Raw genomic sequence first — 19,368 nt, 5'->3', positions numbered from 1 at the left:
GAGCGGGAAGTGGGGGGTCAATATATGCCCAAGGTAAGTTACGGACTGGGACACAAGTTGGACCTTCCTTGTTGAGACTCCCCAGCCCCAAAATAGTTGAGGAGATTGGACTTCTTCTCATGGGGAGAAAGGCATGGCACAGAGCGTGGCTCTGAGATACCAATCTCCTCGAGCCAGAGACTGGGAGATACTTTTATAGAGGACTGATGGGGGTCAAATGAGGTGATCATCTGACTGTGGAAAGTCCCCCTATTGAGGGAGGACCATCCCCCACCGGTGGTGGCTGGGAGAGTTGGGTGAGGGGTGGCATAGAATCTCTCAAGCCATCTCTCTGCTCCTCAGGCCACAAAGGCAGCAGCCACACGGGTGAGGGAGACTAGAATGAAGAGTGAGGGTCCCAGAGCTAGCTCCTCTGCAATCCTGTTCCACTTATCTCTTTAGGTGTGTCTGTCCTTTGGATTACTTACTCAAGGAGAAGGTTCTCTGACGTGCCCCCAGAGAACTTCTGGGGTGCTTTGGGCCCATAACAAACTGAATGAATTTTGGAATGTGAATGCCATGGAACTATAATGTGCAATAAAGCACAGGCAATTTCAGGGAAACCGGGAGCAGTTGTATAAACTAATTCAGACTACAGAGAGTCATTGTTAACAGCAAAAACATTGTGAAGGTCACATACCACCCCTTATTCTAATGACATAACCAGGGACTTACCCAGATCTGATCAACCTGCCTCCTTACCAAGAGGTGAGAGACACAAACTATAGAATAAAAAGGACTTGGGGCAGCTAGGTGTCGAAGTGGATAGAGCACCAGCCCTGGAGTCAGGAGTACCTTGAATTCAAGTCTGGCCTCAGACACTTAGCACTTACTAGCTGTGTGACCCTGGGCAAGTCACTTAACCCCAACTGCTTCACTAAAAAAAAAAAAATAATAATAAAAAGGACTTTCTGAGAAATGGACACTGGTCATTTGTGTTCCTTGACTGTGTGCTTTCATGACAAATGTTTTGTTTGTTGGGTTTTTCTTTTCTGTTTGGGGTAGGAGAGGGTAGCAGCGGGAGGAATACTAGCAATAGGATGGCCTGCCCCTGATCTTCCACCCCCCAAAACAATAAGGAAGGAGAGTGATGCGATAATAGAAGCAGTAGAAGAGAAGGAAGGAGAACAGCTTTAAACGTGTTATTTTGAATTCATTATGTTTGGGACAAAATTGCCTCAGTTTACCCAAATAACTCGAGGAGACCACCAAGTCAAGCAGAGGCAGATTTATTACATTCTCATGAGAATGGGCAACCCCATGCAAGGGATGAGGAGTGCACTAATGGGCTCATGAGTTGGGTTTTTATAGAGATTTTGAGGCGGGGGTCCCCTCATGCACAGGGTGAGCTCACAACCTAACATCCAATCCTGTCTCACCCAGGATGTGTGTTCAGCTTGTGATCAGGGTATGGAGGCATGCTCAGCTATGTTCGAGAGCTGGGGGGAAAGGGGAGGGGGAAAAGGTGAAACCACTCCACCCGTGTAAGCAGGGGCAAGGGGGAAGAGGGGAGAGATGGTACCAGGATCTGGGACTTAGGAATCTGGGTGGGTCTTGTACTAGCAGGAGACAGTTCTTCTGCTTGGCCATAGAACATGGGGGGAGTATGAGGTATGGTTTTTTTGTTTTTGTTTTTGTTTTTTAGTGAGGCAATTGGGGTTAAGTGACTTGCCCAGGGTCACACAGCTAGTAAGTGTTAAGTGTCCAAGGCTGGATTTGAACTCAGGTACTCCTGACTCCAGGGCCGGTGCTCTATCCACTGCACCACCTAGCCGCCCCCCCGGAGTATGAGGTATGTTGCAGGAACAGCATAACTAACCCATAACAAGCACTGGGGGTTTGGAAGGTAGGCATTCAAAATCAAATCAAACACAGACAAGAAACTGCTAATTATATGCTCAGTCATAAAAAACACTTTGAGCCTTTTATAGAAAATGATATTCCCTTGGAAAAATATGTTACTGATTTGAAAAAATGCTGGTACTTTTGTTGGGAACGATGTGATTGTAGCCTTTGCAAAACATAACCAACTGAATGTAATCATTCATCAGCTGAATAAACACCTGTGGCAAATTTGTGGTACAGACAAAGCCAACACTAAAGAACTCTGTATTTCCCGCCATAACAATTATTTTGACAGCATTAGAAGAATCAGTGATAATTCAGAAACCCTGGCCACCTTGGCATACAGAGAATTGGGGAACCAGTTTAAAAAATGTGGTGTACCCCAAATTCTAGCCATATAAGCTCTTACCTTAAACAAGCTTTTCCTTCTACAGGAAAAATCTTCTCCACCAAGAGCGCGTGACTCTCCCTGACTGAGGTTTTATTTCCTTTTGATAATTTGATGATCACTTCAAGTATCTGTTATTGCCATTATACTAGAGAGAGAATTCATGGACAAGATGGTGTCGATTCTGTCATAATGATCAATATTATCAGCCATTTACATTCATTTATCTCTGTGACTGTGGGTACTCTAGGTATGGTTTGAGATTATTTTGGGACCTTGGCCTATCTCTCAATGAACAGAGATCCTGAGTGGAGGGTAATGAAGTCTCTTAAGTCTTTGGCCTGACAGGACGTCATTTGAACCTCCTTTGGCAAAGGGAAGGCAATCTTCATCCGTGGATATAAATCATCATGCCCCTCTCTGGTAAGGAAGGAATGTTCATTGCTTGACAGGCTTCAATTGCCTCTAGAAATCTTGTCAAGAAAACAAAACTGCTCTAAACAGGATCTCCCTCTGCCGGGCCTTTTGCTTCAATCTCACATCCCATTTAAGGTTGAAAAGGAGGAGTAAAACCAGTAGAGTGGTTCCCTGGGGAGCGTCTAGCCCAAGCTACTTCTCGGCTAGAGGAGTAAAAGAAAGTGGGGGTCCCACTTTCAGCGGGTTAATGAGAAGATGCTCTGTGGACTAGGGTTCTGTGAAAGTAGTGGAACACCAAGAAACCTAATGATCCCAACCCAAAGGAATCCTGACATTTTCCCATGGGAAAAGCAGCTCTGCTCCTTCCCCCCCCCCCCCCCAGATCAGTGTTGCCCAACCTGATGCATAACACCAGGGTCTGCAAGCTGACAGGAAGGATGTGGCCAGATGCTGCCTCTCCCACTGACGCCCTGTTATTCAAAGATCCCCTCCCAGTCTCCGGCCCTTCCCATAAGTCCTGCATCTCTCTCCCAGCTGTTTTGTACTTGCCTCCCTCTTTGGTTTGTAAACATACCAAAAGCCCCCTTTTCTCTTACCCAGTGGGACAGCTTTCCAGAGCGGTCTGTCCTCTGGACATAGACTCTTCTATCCTAATAAATCTTTTACTTTTACAAGATTCAGGGTGAGTCTCAAATTCTATGGGTGAGCTAGTCCCCCACTGCATCCAGGTCCCAAGTACCCCTGACATTTTGGTTTGGGAACCCCAGGAAAAGCCATCAGAGATGCAAAAGGGGGACTGCTAATTTGACTCTTGGATTCCCTGGGTGGGGTGGGCAATGTGCTGTCTCCTCCATCAGGAGTGGGGTAGGGGTGGAGGGGGAATAGTGGAGGGTCAGAAAAGCCAGGCTACTTCTGGATTCTCCTTTCTCTACATTTGGCAGACTTCCTGAATTGAGAAACATTGCCAATTTTTGTTGACACCCACTTGAAACCCAAGGCAGTCTAGCCCAATCTACCCTAATAAGGGATAAGGTGAGAGCACGTCATATGACCCTCCCCCCTTGAGTGTACCTTGAAAATTGGGGGGTTGGGGGAAATGGACTTGGGCAAAAAGAAACTAATGATTTTCTATTATAACAACAAATGGCTGTTATTTGCAGGAGAGAGAATTAAGGTAGACAGGTCGGCCCCTAGCACACCCACACTGGGCCAGATAGGAAGAAGTAACCTTCACTATCTCACAGTTGTTGGTTTCTTTATGTCTGATGTGCATTTGTGTATCTGTCTAATGTTGTCATTGTGTGTAAGATCGATGGACATTTTTTATTCTAACTCCTAAAGCTGATTCTAAACCCTTTAGCCTTCCAGAACTGTGGCCAGGCTGGAAAGGTGGGAAAAGGCAAATTCTGACTGCAAGATATCTTGACATTGTGAACTAATCAGAGGTTGACCAGGATGGAGGTCACAGAGGAGCAGAAAGGGGGATTCCTGGGCTGGGGAGCTAAACACCCCAGCCCAGAACCCTCAGTGATCCTTCTGGTATTCTATGACTGCATTTCCTCATTTGTCACAGGGATAAAATTTCTATATAATATGAATTCTCAGATGAGAAATAAGAGCGTTGTGGGAATTTCTAAGGAGAAACCCAAACGGCACTCAGGAATAAGGAAGAGTAGTTTATTGACGCGCGCGTCCAAGGCAGAGTGGCCTCTGGTTCTTTGGGCCCCAAGCAAGTCTCCAAGCTGCAGTTATATATCTCTTAATTGTGAAATACATGCAGGTTTTCACAGGTACATTGTGGTGAGCTACTTGGCAGACAGGAAGGCATATTTCAGTAAACAGAGGCATATGTCAGGAAGTTGGAACTAAATCACAGACTTCAGGGGAACAAACAGTATGCTCTACTTTCATTTTTGGGGATCTCACCTTGGGCCTCAGTTTCATCCCCTATTTTTTCCCATATTAAGAGAAAATTCTGGCCTGAAGGTCTTATCACATTGATTATACTCCTAATGTTTATTTGCAGTGTGGATTCCCTGATGTGCAGCAAGTCTAGAGCTGCATCTGAACTTCTTCACACTGATTAAATTCATAAGGTTTTTCTCCAGTGTGGATTCTCTGATGTGCAGCAAGACTGGAGCTCACAGTGAAAGCCTTTCCACACTGATTACATCCATAAGGTTTCTCTCCAGTGTGGATTCTCTGATGTGCTGCAAGATTAGAGCCCCATGTGAAAGCTTTTCCACACTGATTGCATTCATAAGGCTTTGCTCCAGTGTGGATTCTCTGATGTGCAGCAAGACTGGAGCTCAATCTAAAAGCTTTTCCACACTGATTACATGCATAAGGCTTTGCTCCAGTGTGGATACTCTGATGTGCAGCAAGATTAGAACTTGATGTGAAAGCCTTTCCACACTGATTACATTCATAAGGATTCTCTCCAGTGTGGATTCTCCTATGCTTAGCAAGATTGGAACTCACTGTGAAAGTCTTTCCACACTGATTACATCCATAAGGTTTTTCTCCAGTATGGATTCTCTGATGTGCAGCAAGATTGGAATACTGTGTGAAGGTCTTTCCACACTGATTACATTCATAAGGTTTCTCTCCAGTGTGGATTCTCTGATGTGCAGCAAGACTAGAGCTGTGTGTGAAAGCCTTTCCACACTGATTACATTCATAAGTTTTCTCTCCAGTGTGGATTCTCTGATGTGCAGCAAGATTAGAACTCGATGTTAAAACCTTTCCACACTGATTACATCCATAAGGATTCTCTCCAGTGTGGATTCTCCTATGCTTAGCAAGATTGGAACCCACTGTGAAAGTCTTTCCACACTGATTACATTCATAAGGTTTCTCTCCAGTGTGGATTCTCTGATGTGCAGCAAGACTAGAACTCTCTGTGAAAGACTTTCCCCACTGATTACATTCATAAGGATTCTCTCCAGTATGGATCCTCTGATGTGCAGCAAGATTGGAACTGTCTGTGAAAGTCTTTCCACACTGATTACATGCATAAGGTTTCTCTCCAGTGTGGATTCTCTGATGTGCAGAAAGACTGGAACTCTGTGTGAAAGCCTTTCCACACTGATTACACACATAAGTTTTCTCTCCAGTGTGGATTCTCTGATGTGCTGCAAGATGGGAGCTTTGTGTGAAAGTCTTTCCACACTGATTACATGCATAAGGTTTCTCTCCAGTGTGGATTCTCTGATGGGCAGCAAGACTGGAGCTCCTTGTGAAAGCCTTTCCACACTGATTACATACATAAGTTTTCTCTCCAGTGTGGATTCTCTGATGTGCAGCAAGACTGGCTTTCCATGTGAAAGCCTTTCCACACTGATTACATTCATAAGGTTTCTCTCCAGTGTGGATTCTCTGATGTGCAGCAAGACTGCTTATTCCATTATGAATACTTATTCCATTCTCTTCCTTTCCCAACATCTGGACTGGAATTTGAGGGAACAAAGAAGGAAGAGTCAGGATAAACTCACTATTTGTGGCAGGATCAGGAGCAGTGAGCTACCCTGTCAGTAGCTCAGGGTCACCAGAGGCAAAGGTCCTTACCCACAGAGAGCAGGTTCTGGGCATTCTCCAGCATGACCTCCTTGTGCAGCTCTTTCTGAGAATGGTCCAAGAGGCCCCACTCCTCTGGGGTGAAATCCACAGCCACATCCTTGAAGGTCACCAACTCCTAAACCACCAAAGGTCACATGATTTAGAGCTGAAAAATACTGCAGAATTCATCCAGTCCAACCCTCATCAACTGAGAGGAAGAAACTGCAGCCCAGAAGGGATTTGCCCCCAACTGCTCTAATCTTGGGGAGGGTCAGAGACAGCACTTGAGACCATATCCAAGAAGCGCCCAATGGGAGAGTGAGAAAAACAGTTTGTATTTGAAGTGAGAATCATTTTGGAATAATAAAAGTTGGAGAAATGTCTTACTATGAAATGCTTCTCCCCATAGACTCAGAGAGAAGGTATGCGCTCTATGAGTGAGGTATGAGAGTCTGTGGAGAAGAAAGCAAGGTGATGTGAAATTCCTCCTCACCGGAAGGGATGTTACATGTCAGAAGGGGCATGTTAAGAAATTTTATAAAACATACGTGAGAAATTAACAAATACTGTGTACTTTGGGGTGAAAAACATTACTAGTCATCACTGAGAAGAGAGCAAAGAAAAAAACCCTAGTTAATTTCCTAAAAGACTAAAGTCCTACCTAATTATGAAGGGGATCCCCCCCCTTTTTTTGGTGGGGCAATGAGGATTAAGTGACTTGTCCAGGGTGACACAGCTAGTGAGTCTCAAATGTCTGAGGCTGAACTTCAACTTGGGTCCTCCTGAATCTAGGGCCAGTGCTTTATCTACTGCATCACCTAGCTGTCCACCTATAAAGGGGAATTTTTTTTTTGCTGGGCATTGAGGGTTAAGTGACTTGTCCAGGATCACACAGCTAGTATGTGTGAAGTGTCCAAGGTTGAATTTGAACTCAGGTCCTCATGAAGGGGATTCATAAGAAATATTGTTTACTGGGCAGCTAGCTAGGTGCCACAATGGATAGAGCACTGGCTCAGGATTCAGGAGGACATGGTTTCAAATCTGGCCTCAGATCTTGACACTTACTAGCTGTGTGACCCTGAGTAAGTCACTTAACCTTCATTGCCCCTATACATAGTATACACACACACACACAGAGCTGGAGAGAGACTTAAGGGACTGTGTAAGAGCTCAGAGGGCCACAGGCCTTTTCTGAAGTTCCCCTCCCCGCGGTTATGCCCAAACCTTGGGGCTGAGGAGGCAGTCAACGTGTTCTGAGAATCAAGGACAGGGAGTAAGGCAGACAGCCAAATAAAACTGTTATGAGAAAAAGGGACCCGCGGGATAAGCCAGAAGCCAGGTGGCTTCCCCGTCCGGTAATCCTTCCTGGGACTATGCTGTCGCTGTCACTTACCACACGATGGATGGTTTGTTCCCGGGAGCCCCTGCTGTTTGCTCTAAGAGGATGGCTAGGCAGGGGATAGAGGAGCTTGCTGCATTTCAGAGGATGCCTGCCTCCCCTCCTTCCTCTCGCCTTCTGCCCCTTCTCGGTCCCAGATTTGAAACGTGGGTCGTTTCAACTGGCGCCCAGACGTGGGGCAAAGCGGAACCCGGCCCAGAAAATCCCCGTGTGGCAGAAGGCATCCGAGACCCCCGGGCCAAGACGACCAGTCCCCACGGTGCACCCAGGGTAAGGGAAAGGGGGAGAGCCTTGTTTGCGGTTTTCACTCTCGGCTGAAGCACGCGGGAGCCAAGGCTAACAAAACGGGACAGGGCGCAGGGAAAGGACTCAGGGATCCGAGGCGGATTGTAAGACACCTCATTGCTCTTAGTCGGGGGTTAAGGTGAAAGGCAAAACTCTCAGAAGATTTCTTGACTATGTTTATGCTAAGGCCCCTGGTTTGTCACTAAAGGAAGCTGGGGGGCGGTGGGGACGCGCTTCAGAAAGATTCCGAGATTCCCGAAGAGTTGGTCTCTTTGTGTCACGTTATGGAGGCTTGTTTGGCTGGTGCCAGGTTCCTTATGGAATCCGAGGCAGTAAGGTGAGCACAGAGTGCGGATCGTGAAGGAGTCAGAAGAATCGTCTCAAATCTGGAGCTAGGAGAGAAGCTCCTGCCTGCCCCTCATACAAATCCGGGGAGGGCCCCACACCCAGTTTATTTATAAAAGTGCCGACCCACAAGCCCTCTCTCAGTTCCAACGCTTAGCTTTAGAAAATCCTACAGTTTGGGCAGCTTGCCTTTTCTGCTTTCCCTGTCCTGGAGGGTAATGCGGGCAACAGAGTTTATCAAACATTGGAAATAAAAACCGTGAAGGATGTTAAGGAAGCCTGCTCCAAACAGGGAGCTCCGAGTCCTTATGTTCTTATTCTGTTGGAAGTGATAAGTTCTTTGAATATCAGAAGATTATCCAGGCATTGGCCTAGCTCACAAACCTGTGCTTGCCCCTCTATGAATTTCCAGGTGTTTTCTGTGATCTCCAGCTATAGTTTAACCTGGGAAATTGCTCCAGCTTTGACCGAGAGTGAGAATGTGAAGGGGGGTACCCTGCTGGGATCCTGGCCAGGTCCCTTCTAGGCATATCTCCCTGATTTACTGCTTCAGGCTCCCAGGAACCTGGGGACTATAAACAATTCCAGGGGGAGTCCTGGGGGGTTGGCTCCCCCTCGGGAGTATGTCCTGAGAAACTAAACGTCTATTCCAACTTCTCTGGCAGTGATCCTACTCGAGCTCACTTGGTATCAGTCATAGAATTAGCTCATCATACAAGCCACTTTTGTGTAAGTCCTATATAAGTTCAAGCCCCGGCCTCTCTGGAGGCTCACCCGCAGAGAGGATGTTCTGCCTGGGATGTTCCCTTTCAGGACTCTGGGAGGCTGTAGCAGGACCCCCAGCCAATGCACCCAGGAGTTGGTGCTTCCCCGATTTGGTGATGTATTTTCCCTTTAAATATCTACATAGTGGTGGCTTTTGCTTTAATAGTGACATCGTTAGGCTGCTTACTTTATTGCTGCTACAAAACTAATATCTCTTTTCCTCTGCTATCATGTTCATTAAACCTAATTTTCTTCACCTGGTGTTCGAGTGTCATTTTGTAGGAGCAAATCCAATGAACAAGATTCACTGTACAAAATGGCTCTGTTTAAGAAATATGCTGGGGGCAGCTAGGTGGCGCAGTGCATAAAGAACCGGTCCTGAATTCAGTAGTACCTGAGTTCAAATCCAGCCTCCGACACTTAACACTTACTAGCTGTGTGACCCTAGGCAAGTCACTTAACCCCTCATTGCCTTGCCAAAAAAAGAAATATGCTGAAAAAGAAATAAAGAAATGATTGGAGTTTGTAGAAGAGGTATTGTGTATAGGATGGTTTGTGAGGATAGGAATAAGAAGATAGAAGAAAAAGCAGAATTGGAAAAAGAGTTGGCTGAATTACAAGGAAAATTATTTATGTTACAATGTCAGAATTTTATACTTGGAGACCAAGCTCGAATTATCAGAGTAGAGCTGAGAAAGAGGCTTTGAGAGTGGCTCAGTGTTAAGTATAAGAAAAGAAAGAGGAAGAGTGATGGGACATGGACCATGATGATTGATTATAGACAATTAGACAAGGTGACTCCTCCACTTTAGGCAGCTGTCCTGGCCACAGTGACTTTAATACAGACTATTCAGACTTCCCCCAGGCAGTGGTGTGGTCATAGAGCTTGCAAATGCCTTTTTCACATCACCAGTAGATTCTAGTCAGGGGGACCAGTTTGCCTTTCCTTGGCAAGGGAGACAATATGCTTTCACACGACTTCTTCGAGGATATTTGCATAGCCCTAGTGCTGGCCATAGAACGGTGGCTGAACACTCAGAGGAATTAAAACTTTCTGCAGTACAAACTATTCATTATACTGATGACATTATGGTTCAGGGAGAGAGCAAGGACATAGTGGGAAAAGTGCTGCCCGCTTTGATTGACCACAAGAAGGAGAAGGGGTGGGAGACATGTCCTGCTAAAGTACAAGGGCCTGCCCAGAACATACAAGTTTTAGGGATTATGTGGAATGCAGGCCGTAACCGAAAGCCAGGCAGAAAAGAGCTGACTCTGCCCCCCACCTCTAACCAAGAGGCACAGAAATTTATTGGACTTTTAGATACCGGAGGCATCACACTCCTCATTTGGGACAAATGTTAAGTCCTCTTCATAAAGTAACTGGAAAGAAATATGAATTTGAATGGGAACCACGGGGACAAAAATGCCTTTGAAAAAGCCAAGGCCCCACTCCAAACTGCTTTGGACCTACGGCCTATAAAAGAAGATCCAGTAGAATTAAGAAGGAAAGAATGTGCCCATGGGTTTTTGGTCCTGTAAATGACCTAGTTCTGGTTTGCAATGCACCCCTTTTGAACAACAACTATTCGCTGCCTGTTGGGCACTGGTGGAGACTGAGCACCTGACGCTTGATCATGAAATAAATATAAGACCAGAAATCCCTATTATGAGTTGGGTAATGGGGACTCCTGCATCACATAAAATTGGACATGCTCAAGAAGCAAGTATTATAAAAACTGTTTCATTTAACCCTATTACTAAAGTAGTGTTAGAAACTACAGGGAAGGGAGAGGAAGTAGTCAATGGGCTGAACTTATGACAGTATATCATGCCATTAAAAAAAAAAGGGGGGGTGGGGGGGGCAGCTAGGTGGCGCAGAGGATAGAGCACCGGCCCTGGAGTCAGGAGTACCTGAGTTCAAATCCGGCCTCAGACACTTAACACTAGCTGTGTGACCCTGGGCAAGTCACTTAACCCTAATTGCCTCACTTAAAAAAAAACCCACAAAAAACAAAAAAAAAAAGGGGGGGGGAACAATGTCATACTTTTACTGATTCATGGGTGGTGGCTAATGGTTTAACCAATCTGGATACCAATCTGGCAAACAAAGAATTGGGATATACATGGAAAAACTATTTGGGTATAAGAAATCTGGAAAGATATATGGGAATGGGTTCAATTTACTAATGTCTCAGTTTTTCATGTAGACGCCCATACAGATGCAAATTCAGCAGAACATGAGTATAACGCCCATGTGGATGGACTGGCCAAAATAGGGGTTACCCAAATTGAGTCCAGGGTTTCCCCTGATGACACTGAGGAACTTTGACCATTGGCAAAGATGACTCCTAACTTACAGATAAGAGCAAGCACTGCTATTAAGCAAGTTCAAATGGGGGGAGGTATAATTGATAGTGACTATAGAGGAGAAATTACGGTTACTTATACTGGAGATTACAGTTTTATATACTGCACCATTCACACAAAGCTTCCTTCAGGAATGACAGTTTCTTTTTATAGTTTCCTAGTTGCTGTTACAGATTGCTTACTCCTGGACCCCTGCTATCCCATTGCTAAAGGAGAAATTCACTTTGGATGGAGAGATTCCACTCAAAACTGCACCAGGCTAATTACACTTGTCTTGTGAATCAAATCTGCTTTTGGGGAAGAGAGCAGCTCCATCTGCAAATCCTTTGATACTTGGGAGGGGTCATCTATCTCTCCAGCGGGCTCCTTGCAGAACCTGAGTTTGGCCAATGCACCTGGTTTTTGCTGCTCTTCCATTTCAATCAGAATGGTATGATCCACTCTTTGAGCTTCTGTTATTTTGTTATTTTGGAGCAATCCATGTTTTTTCTTGTTAAATAATCCTTATTAATATATTTATTCAACCTAATATTTTCAATTTCTATTTGTTTAGGTATTTAATTGTTTCTTGGTGGCTAGCATCTTTATTTAAAGTTCTGAGTTCCAAATTCTTCCCCTCCTTGCCTCCCTCCCTCCCTGAGGCAGCAAGCCATGATATACAGTTTATACATGTGCAATCAGGCAAACGATTACTGTATTAGTCATTTTGTATAAAACATGGGGAAGGGGTCTGAGTCCCCAAACTTCATTATTTTCTCACAGCAGAGACACCTTGTGTGCACCCAGCCATGTCATCTCCCAAGCAGACAGTGAACCCCTTGGGGGCAGGGCCTGTTACTGTTTAAACCTTCCTTTGCATCCCCAGTAGTTGGCACAGAGCTTGGCACAGGAGCCACTGTCTAAATGCTCATTGACTTGACCTCAGAATAACAAAAGAGGGATGATTCAGAGAGACCAGGGAAGACTGGGGTGTTCTGAGCCAGCAGGAACTGAGCAGATCCAGGGGGACCATGTCTGCTCTGCTGACAGCACGGCACAGGACAACCTGTGTCTAACAGGATAAAGCTTCCTGGGCTCTGCTGGATTCCACCTTAGCTGATGCTGGTCAGCTCTGTGGATGGGCTGCACTCACCTGGGATGGGGGTCTCTGGGTCCCCGGGGTCATTCTCTCTGGCTCCAGGCTCTCTCCTTGGAATAGCTTTTAATTGTCTGCAAGCTGACCTGGGGAGGGAGAAGGATCTCAGAGTGAGGGAGACATTGTCTTTGCCTTTTCTTCCTAGGGTGGACCCTGGCCAACCCAGAATTGCAGAGCTTGAAGTCTCTGAGCACTTACAAAGGTCCTGCCCTCTGGGGAGAGACTCTAACCAGAACAGGAGGGCAGCAGAGAGGGTCAGGCTTGGAAGTGAACTTGGTCTGAACAGGAAGGGGACTTGCCCCCCTCTCTAATTCCTTCCCTGTGCCCTCATGCCCCTCCCCCCTCCTCCTGCAGAGACCCAGGAGGCAGAAGGGGCTTGGGATCCCAGATGGGAAGAGACCTGGCAGAGCCTCATTGACCCCAGACCCAGAGCTCTACCTTCATCTGATACTAGGGGTGAGATATGTAGGTCAGGCAGCTGTGATCTGTGGCATTTAAAGTTATATGTAGTTGGGCAGTTAGGTGGTGCAGTGGATAAAGCAGCGGCCCTGGATTCAGGAGTACCTGAGTTCAAATCCGGCCTCAGACACTTAACACTTATTAGCTGTGTGACCCTGGGCAAGTCACTTAACCCCACTAAAAAACCTCACTAAAAAAAAAAAAAAAGAAACATGGTTTCCTTAAATGAAGCAGCAATATTATACATACTTATAAAGGGTTCTGTGATGACTAACAATGTCAAGGGGAATGAAAAGAAGAGAATTTGAGGGATGCACTGACTAAAGGGGGCAGTCCCCTTTAGGAGGTGATATTACACATAGTGTATGCAATAGGAAAAGAAAACAGGAAAATGCCCATTGAAGTCTTTGGAAGTCTGTACTCAGATGATTCTTGGGATGTCATCAGGGTTTGGGGGTTTTTCTGTCTGGTTGGAGTAGAGGAAATGGAGGGAAAAGCTGGCGTCTCCTCCTATGTGAGCTCCTTGCTAGCTCCACTATAGAGTTCCCATGAAGTTAAATCTTTGGGGCACTTAAGGTACAGGATTAATTGCAAATCTCTCAATGGTTGGGGATCAAAAGATCTGGACTCTGGCTACTGGTCCTCTAATAAGAAAAGATATTCTTTTCTTTTCTTTTTTTTGCATGGGGCAATTAGGTTTAAGTGACTTGCCCAGGGTCACACAGCTAGTAAATATCAAGTGTCTGAGGTTGGATTTGAACTCAGGTCCTCCGGACTCCAGGGCTGGTGCTTTTATCCACTGCGCCCCCTAGCTGCCCCCTGAGATATTCTTTATGCCACCTACAAACATAGAATTTCTCACCAGCTTGTTTGCAGAGAAGATCAGAAGATTTCAGGATCCAACATGCCTTTCATGGTGAGCCAAACTGTGGCATTTAAAAGTATATGTGGTTGCCTTCTTTCTGTTCCAAGCTTGGGGAATTTAACTGGAGTTCCTAATACATTGCTACTTATAAATTAGTAGCTTTAGCATCGAGCATTTATGAAAGTATATTAATCTTAGTAAAGAGAACACACATGTCTCTGAAAGTTAAGAAAATGCCTATCTGTCCTGGAGGAGAGAAGATAGCTCAGCCTGGCCTGTGTGTGGTCACCCTACCTGTCCCCTGTGTGGGGAAAGCTAACCAGGACAACAGTTTAACAGATTAGGGATTAAACATTTATTAACATAGATTAGAGGTTATCAAAGAGAGAAGTTTCTCTAGAAAGAAGAGGAAAACCCTACCTTACCCTCCAGGAGCGATCAGAGCTCCACCTCTCAGGAGGTTCCAACCACCAACTGCCTTTCCCACTGCTTCAAGCTGATTGAGCATGAGACCACCCTCAGCCCCTCAGCAGGGGCCCCTGACAGTATTCTGCAATTCACTGCAAGTCATGACATCTCTCATGATCCTCTTTGACAGGGAAGGACGAACAACAGACAACAGTAAGATTGAAAAATAAAACAAAATAAATATATTACTTTAACAAAAATAACAAGAAGAAAGAAAAAGAACTGCTCCAAAGCAATAGAACCTCTAAAATAGTGAATTATATCATTCTACTAGAAATGCTAGAGCATTAAAAAACAAGTGCATTGGCCAAGCTAAGGTTCTGCATCCAGCAACAGCAGGAAGTGAAGAGTCAGACCTCAGTCAGACCTACCTGGCACCTACACTTGCAGAGCTGGCTCCCAGAAGGCAGAGAGATCTCAGGTCCAGGGAAGGCAGAGATATGTCCCCTCTGAGGGAAGAAGGCAGAGACATCTCAGCTTAAAGTGAAGGCAGAGAGATCTCAGATCAAGGGGATTCTGCGTCTAGCCAAGCTGCTGTGGGTAAAGCCTCTGTGCCAAATTGAGTATGAGGAGAGTTAATTGGGGGGCTCGCTGTAATATTGGGGTTCAGAAAATAATGGGGAACCTGTAGGTCCAGAGTTTCCCCTTCTCCATACTGCCTCTTTTTTAGTTATTTCTCTCAGGCTAAAAAGAAAGGAGATTAACAGCCTCTTCTCCACAAACAAATCAGGTTTTATTAATGGCAACAAATCTACACCAGTGAAGTTAATAGAGCCAGGGACAATGAGAAAGGGAAAACTATGACCCACTTCCTAGATGGTTATAATCTAAAGGGGCAGCTAGGTGGCGCAGTGGATAGAGTACCGGCCCTGGATTCCGGAGGACCTGAGTTCAAATGTGGCCTCAGACACTTGACACTTGTCACTCCGTGACCTTGGGCAAGTCACTTAACCCCAATTGCCTCACAAAAAAACAAACAAAACAAAACAAAAAAATAGAGAGGGTATAATCTAAATCCCTAGGGTAAAAAGAGGCCCCCAGGTACTTCAAATAAACTCTGTTTACTCAGTTACTCAGAGCAGCTTCGCTCTGGCAAAAACTAACTCAAACCCTAAACTAGTTTTCAGCTCAGCTGGAAACAAGGCAGCCTCACTTCAACACCACAAACTCACCAGCACTTGGAATCTGCAGTTCTAAGGAGAATCAGCTTGGCAGTCTCCTCTGGTTCTCTCTCTTAGTACTCTCTCCCCCTTCCTGCCTCTCACAGGAAGGGTGGTTCCATAGCCATGCTGAGTCTCCAATTGGTTCAACATACCCCCTGGGCTGTCCCCATTATAATTTGGCCAGGCCCCTGTGGGCATGGGGGAACTCCTAGGTGGGGCTTAGGTACTTAGTTTGAAACTTTGACTCAATAAATGTTCCTTGTATTGTTTGTTCTATAATCTTTTTAAGTACACACCCGTCTTAGGCTTTTAAAGCTGGCATCTTTTCAGTCTGACCATGATGAAGCAAAGATGGGGTGATGAAAACCCCAAATCACAATTACTTCCCTACACCTCCTAATCCCAAGAGCCCAACCCTGCCAGCCCTCCAGCTCCTAGAGTGACCTCTCTCCTCCCCTTCCCACCTCCCAGGCTTCCAAACTTCACCCCAGGGACAGAATTCTTCCAAGGCCACCACCTACCTGGCTGGTCACTTCTGAGGCCTCTCCTCCCCCATCGCCCCTCCCCCCACCCCCTTACCTGCTCTGGGACTCCACCCCTCCTCAGTAGAAGCTCCTGCCCTGCCAACTGTTCTGCTGCTACACCCATCTTCTTCCTCACAAGTGACATGGGGAAAATAGGGTAAGGGGTTTGGGGTCCTTAGGAATTCCTCTTTAAAGAATTGCACCCTCTTGCACACAAAAGCAATTAGAATAAGATCGTAGTTTATTCAGGGGCAGGGGAAGGGAAGGAAAACCAAGAGGGAAATCCTTGGACTTCTTCTCATGGGGAGAAAGGTACAGGGCGTGGCTCTGAGATACCTGAGATACCGATCTCCTTGAGCTGGAGACAGGCAGATACTTTTATAGAGAACTGATGGGGGTGACCATCTGACTGTGGAAGTTCCCTTAGTGAGGGAGGACCCTCCCCCACTGCTGGTAGCTGGGGGAGTTGGGTGAGGGGTGGCTGAGGATCTCTCAAACCATCTCCTCAGGCCACAAAGGCAGCAGCCGCACCTAATCTTATCTCCCGAGGGGTGGGGGAGACTAGAATGAAGGGTGGGGGTCCCAGAGCCAGCTCCACTTGGATCTGGTTCCACTTATCTCTTGAGGTGTGTCTGTCCTTTGGCTTAGTTTCCCAAGGAGAAGATTCTTTGATGTGCCCCAGAGAACTTCTGGGGTGCTCCGGGCCCATAACAGTATCATACTAAGTGTATGGAGCAAACTGCCTCAGTTTACCCAAATAACTCGAGGAGACCACCAAGTCAAGCAGAGACAGATTTATTACATCCTCATGTATGATATGATTATGGATTTGAGTCAGATTAAACTCTGACCATGGGGTCTGGAAGGTACCCAGACCTGCCCCAGTATAGTTTGTTAGAAGTTTATTGCTTGTCAAATTCTCACTGTCTCCTTTAAGTTTAATTGCCAATTATTTCTTTGACTTCCCAACATAGCCGAAGATAAATTTTAACCCTGTCATCCTTATCTTTAGAGACAGGGGCCTGGAGAGGGGAGTCAGTGGGAACTGTGAGATTTGAAACATCTGACTCTCACTCTCCTGTTTCCTTTTCCTTTGGTTTGACCTTGTTCCCCCTCCCCTTTTCCCCCTTGCTCCTGGAACACGTATGCATGTCTCCATACATTGATCACGAGCTGAACACGCACCTTGGATGAGACAGGATTGGATGTTAGATTGTGAGCTCATCCACCCTAGGTGTACGTGGGGACAGTCCTTTTCAAGATTACTATAAAAACCTAGAGGATTGGGCATATCTTTGCAAGACTTCAATGTGTAATTGGGTTTTGCCCGTCCTCATGAGGATGTAATAAATCTGTCTCTGCTTGACTTGGTGGTCTCCTCGAGTTATTTGGGCAAACTGAGGCAGTTTGCTCCATACACTCATGAGGACGGGCAAAACCCAATTACACATTGAAGTCTTGCAAAGATATGCCCAGTCCTCTAGGTTTTTATAGTCATCTTGAAAAGGACTGTCCCCACGTACACCTAGGGTGGATGAGCTCACAATCTAACATCCAATCCTGTCTCACCCAGGGTGCGTATGGAGACATGCATACGTGTTCCAGGGACAAGGGGGAAAAGGGGAGGGGGAACAAGGTCAAACCAAAGGAAAAGGAAACAGGGGAGTGAGAATCAGATGTTTCACATCTCACAGTTCCCACTGACTCCCCTCTCCAGGCCCCTGTCTCTAAAGATAAGGATGACAGGGTTAAAATTTATCTTCGGCTATGTTGGGAAGAAAAGAATAATCCATTGTTGGGACCCCAAGGCCAAGGGGATTCTGCTCTGAGAAAAAGAGACAATGTTACTTAACATCTGGTCTCAATTCAATGGCTGCATCCTGTGTCTAGTCCCGTCCTTTCTTCTTGAGTCCCGAGTATTGAATTGGTGGGCAAACTCCCTGACCCACTGACTGGGGTTCTGACACATGATGGATTGCAGACAAAACTAATATGTAGCTGACAAGTGGGGAGACTGAGCAGAAGTAAAAATACTGTTAATTGGCAATAAAACTTAAAGGAGACAGTGAGAATTTTGACAAGCAATAAACTTCTAAACAAACTATATTGGGTCAGGGCTGGGTACCTTCCAGACCCCATCCTCAGAGTTTAATCTGACTCAAATCCATAATCATATCATACATAAAGAAACTGATAACCCTCTGTAACCAGTGGACAAAAAAACCTTATGTACCCTCAGAAAGAGGGACTGCCAGCACATTGCACAGGCTTAGTCATGCTGGTGGGCTGACCAATGGATACCCCAGTTAAAGTGTTTTCTGATCCTTCTGTGCGGGAAGGGGGCGGGCTTGATCTAGGAGATGCTCACTGGGCCGCCCAGCGCAAGGCGCTTTCCCCAACACTTCCCTGTCCCAAGTGCGCATGTGCCCTCTCTACCTCGCGACTACACTTCCCAGAATCCTTTGAGCAGCGGCCACACCAGTTACATAGCCTATTTCCTGGGATCCTGGCGCCTGTGTTTTGGCAAAGGTGGGGGGGGGGGAGGCGGGCGGAGCTTGCCGAGCAGGTGCAGAGCGCTGCGGCTGGGCGCGGACAGGGAGGGGGCGCTCTGCGGCGGGCGGGCCTGTGCCAGCCCTCCCCTGTTAGGCTGCTGCGTGTGGCTGTTGGGTTCCTGGCCGAGCGCGCCATGCAGGCACAGTGTCACTAGGAGCTGGCGGGCGGTGCTGGGTCGCCTTCGGGCTCTTTGTGGCCTCTGCTCTTTGGCTCTGGGGGGGTCTTGTTACCGTGATTAGCCCAAGTGATGTAGGAGGCAAAAAAGGGGTTAATAGGAAAACCCAAGACCCAAGCTTTAATTCAGATGTTAGCTCTAAAAGGGAGTCAGACCCCAGTTAATGGGTAACTAATGTTAGGTTCTCGTGCCCATAGTGATCATCATCCATAAGGGACCAGAACGGGTCACAGGAAAAAGACAACCTATAGAAATTCTCATGAAAAATGATTCTATTTTGAAACTAGCCATGGGAACCAGAAAGAGACATGCGCGGAAAAGGCCAAATTTGTCCCCAGATTCACCTTATGAACTGTAACCCCCCAAAACACACCTCCACTGAAAAAGGGACCCGCCTCAGGGGCTTGGCTTAGGACCCCAGGAACTCCAAATTAGGATAAGCCCTCCCCTGTAACAACTCTAGGTGGAGTATATTTTAATGAAAGGACAGGCCCTCCCCTGTACCTCCCCAAGGTGGAGATTATTATAATGAGACTGATAATCAATTCATCCCTACTATAAATATAACTGTCTTTTCTTTCACTATTGGAGAGAAGCCTTTCCACTATTCTGGTTCTC

General features: G+C 46.2%; 1 protein-coding gene across 1 annotated transcript in view; it reads right to left on the bottom strand.

Moving 5' to 3' along the window:
- Positions 1-4,720: 4,720 nt before the first annotated feature.
- LOC122749581 (zinc finger protein 420-like) overlaps positions 4,721-19,368 on the bottom strand; it is a 410,887-nt gene continuing 396,239 nt past the window's right edge. Inside the window, exon 7 of the mRNA XM_043996013.1 lies at positions 4,721-6,083. Coding sequence (XP_043851948.1) covers positions 4,742-6,083 — 1,342 coding nt within the window. The 3' untranslated portion in view covers positions 4,721-4,741. The remainder of the gene's footprint in view (positions 6,084-19,368) is intronic.

The sequence above is a fragment of the Dromiciops gliroides genome, chromosome 3 (genome assembly GCF_019393635.1).
Source record: "Dromiciops gliroides isolate mDroGli1 chromosome 3, mDroGli1.pri, whole genome shotgun sequence".
Taxonomy (NCBI): Eukaryota; Metazoa; Chordata; class Mammalia; order Microbiotheria; family Microbiotheriidae; genus Dromiciops; species Dromiciops gliroides.
This window is presented reverse-complemented; position numbering and strand designations above follow the sequence as displayed.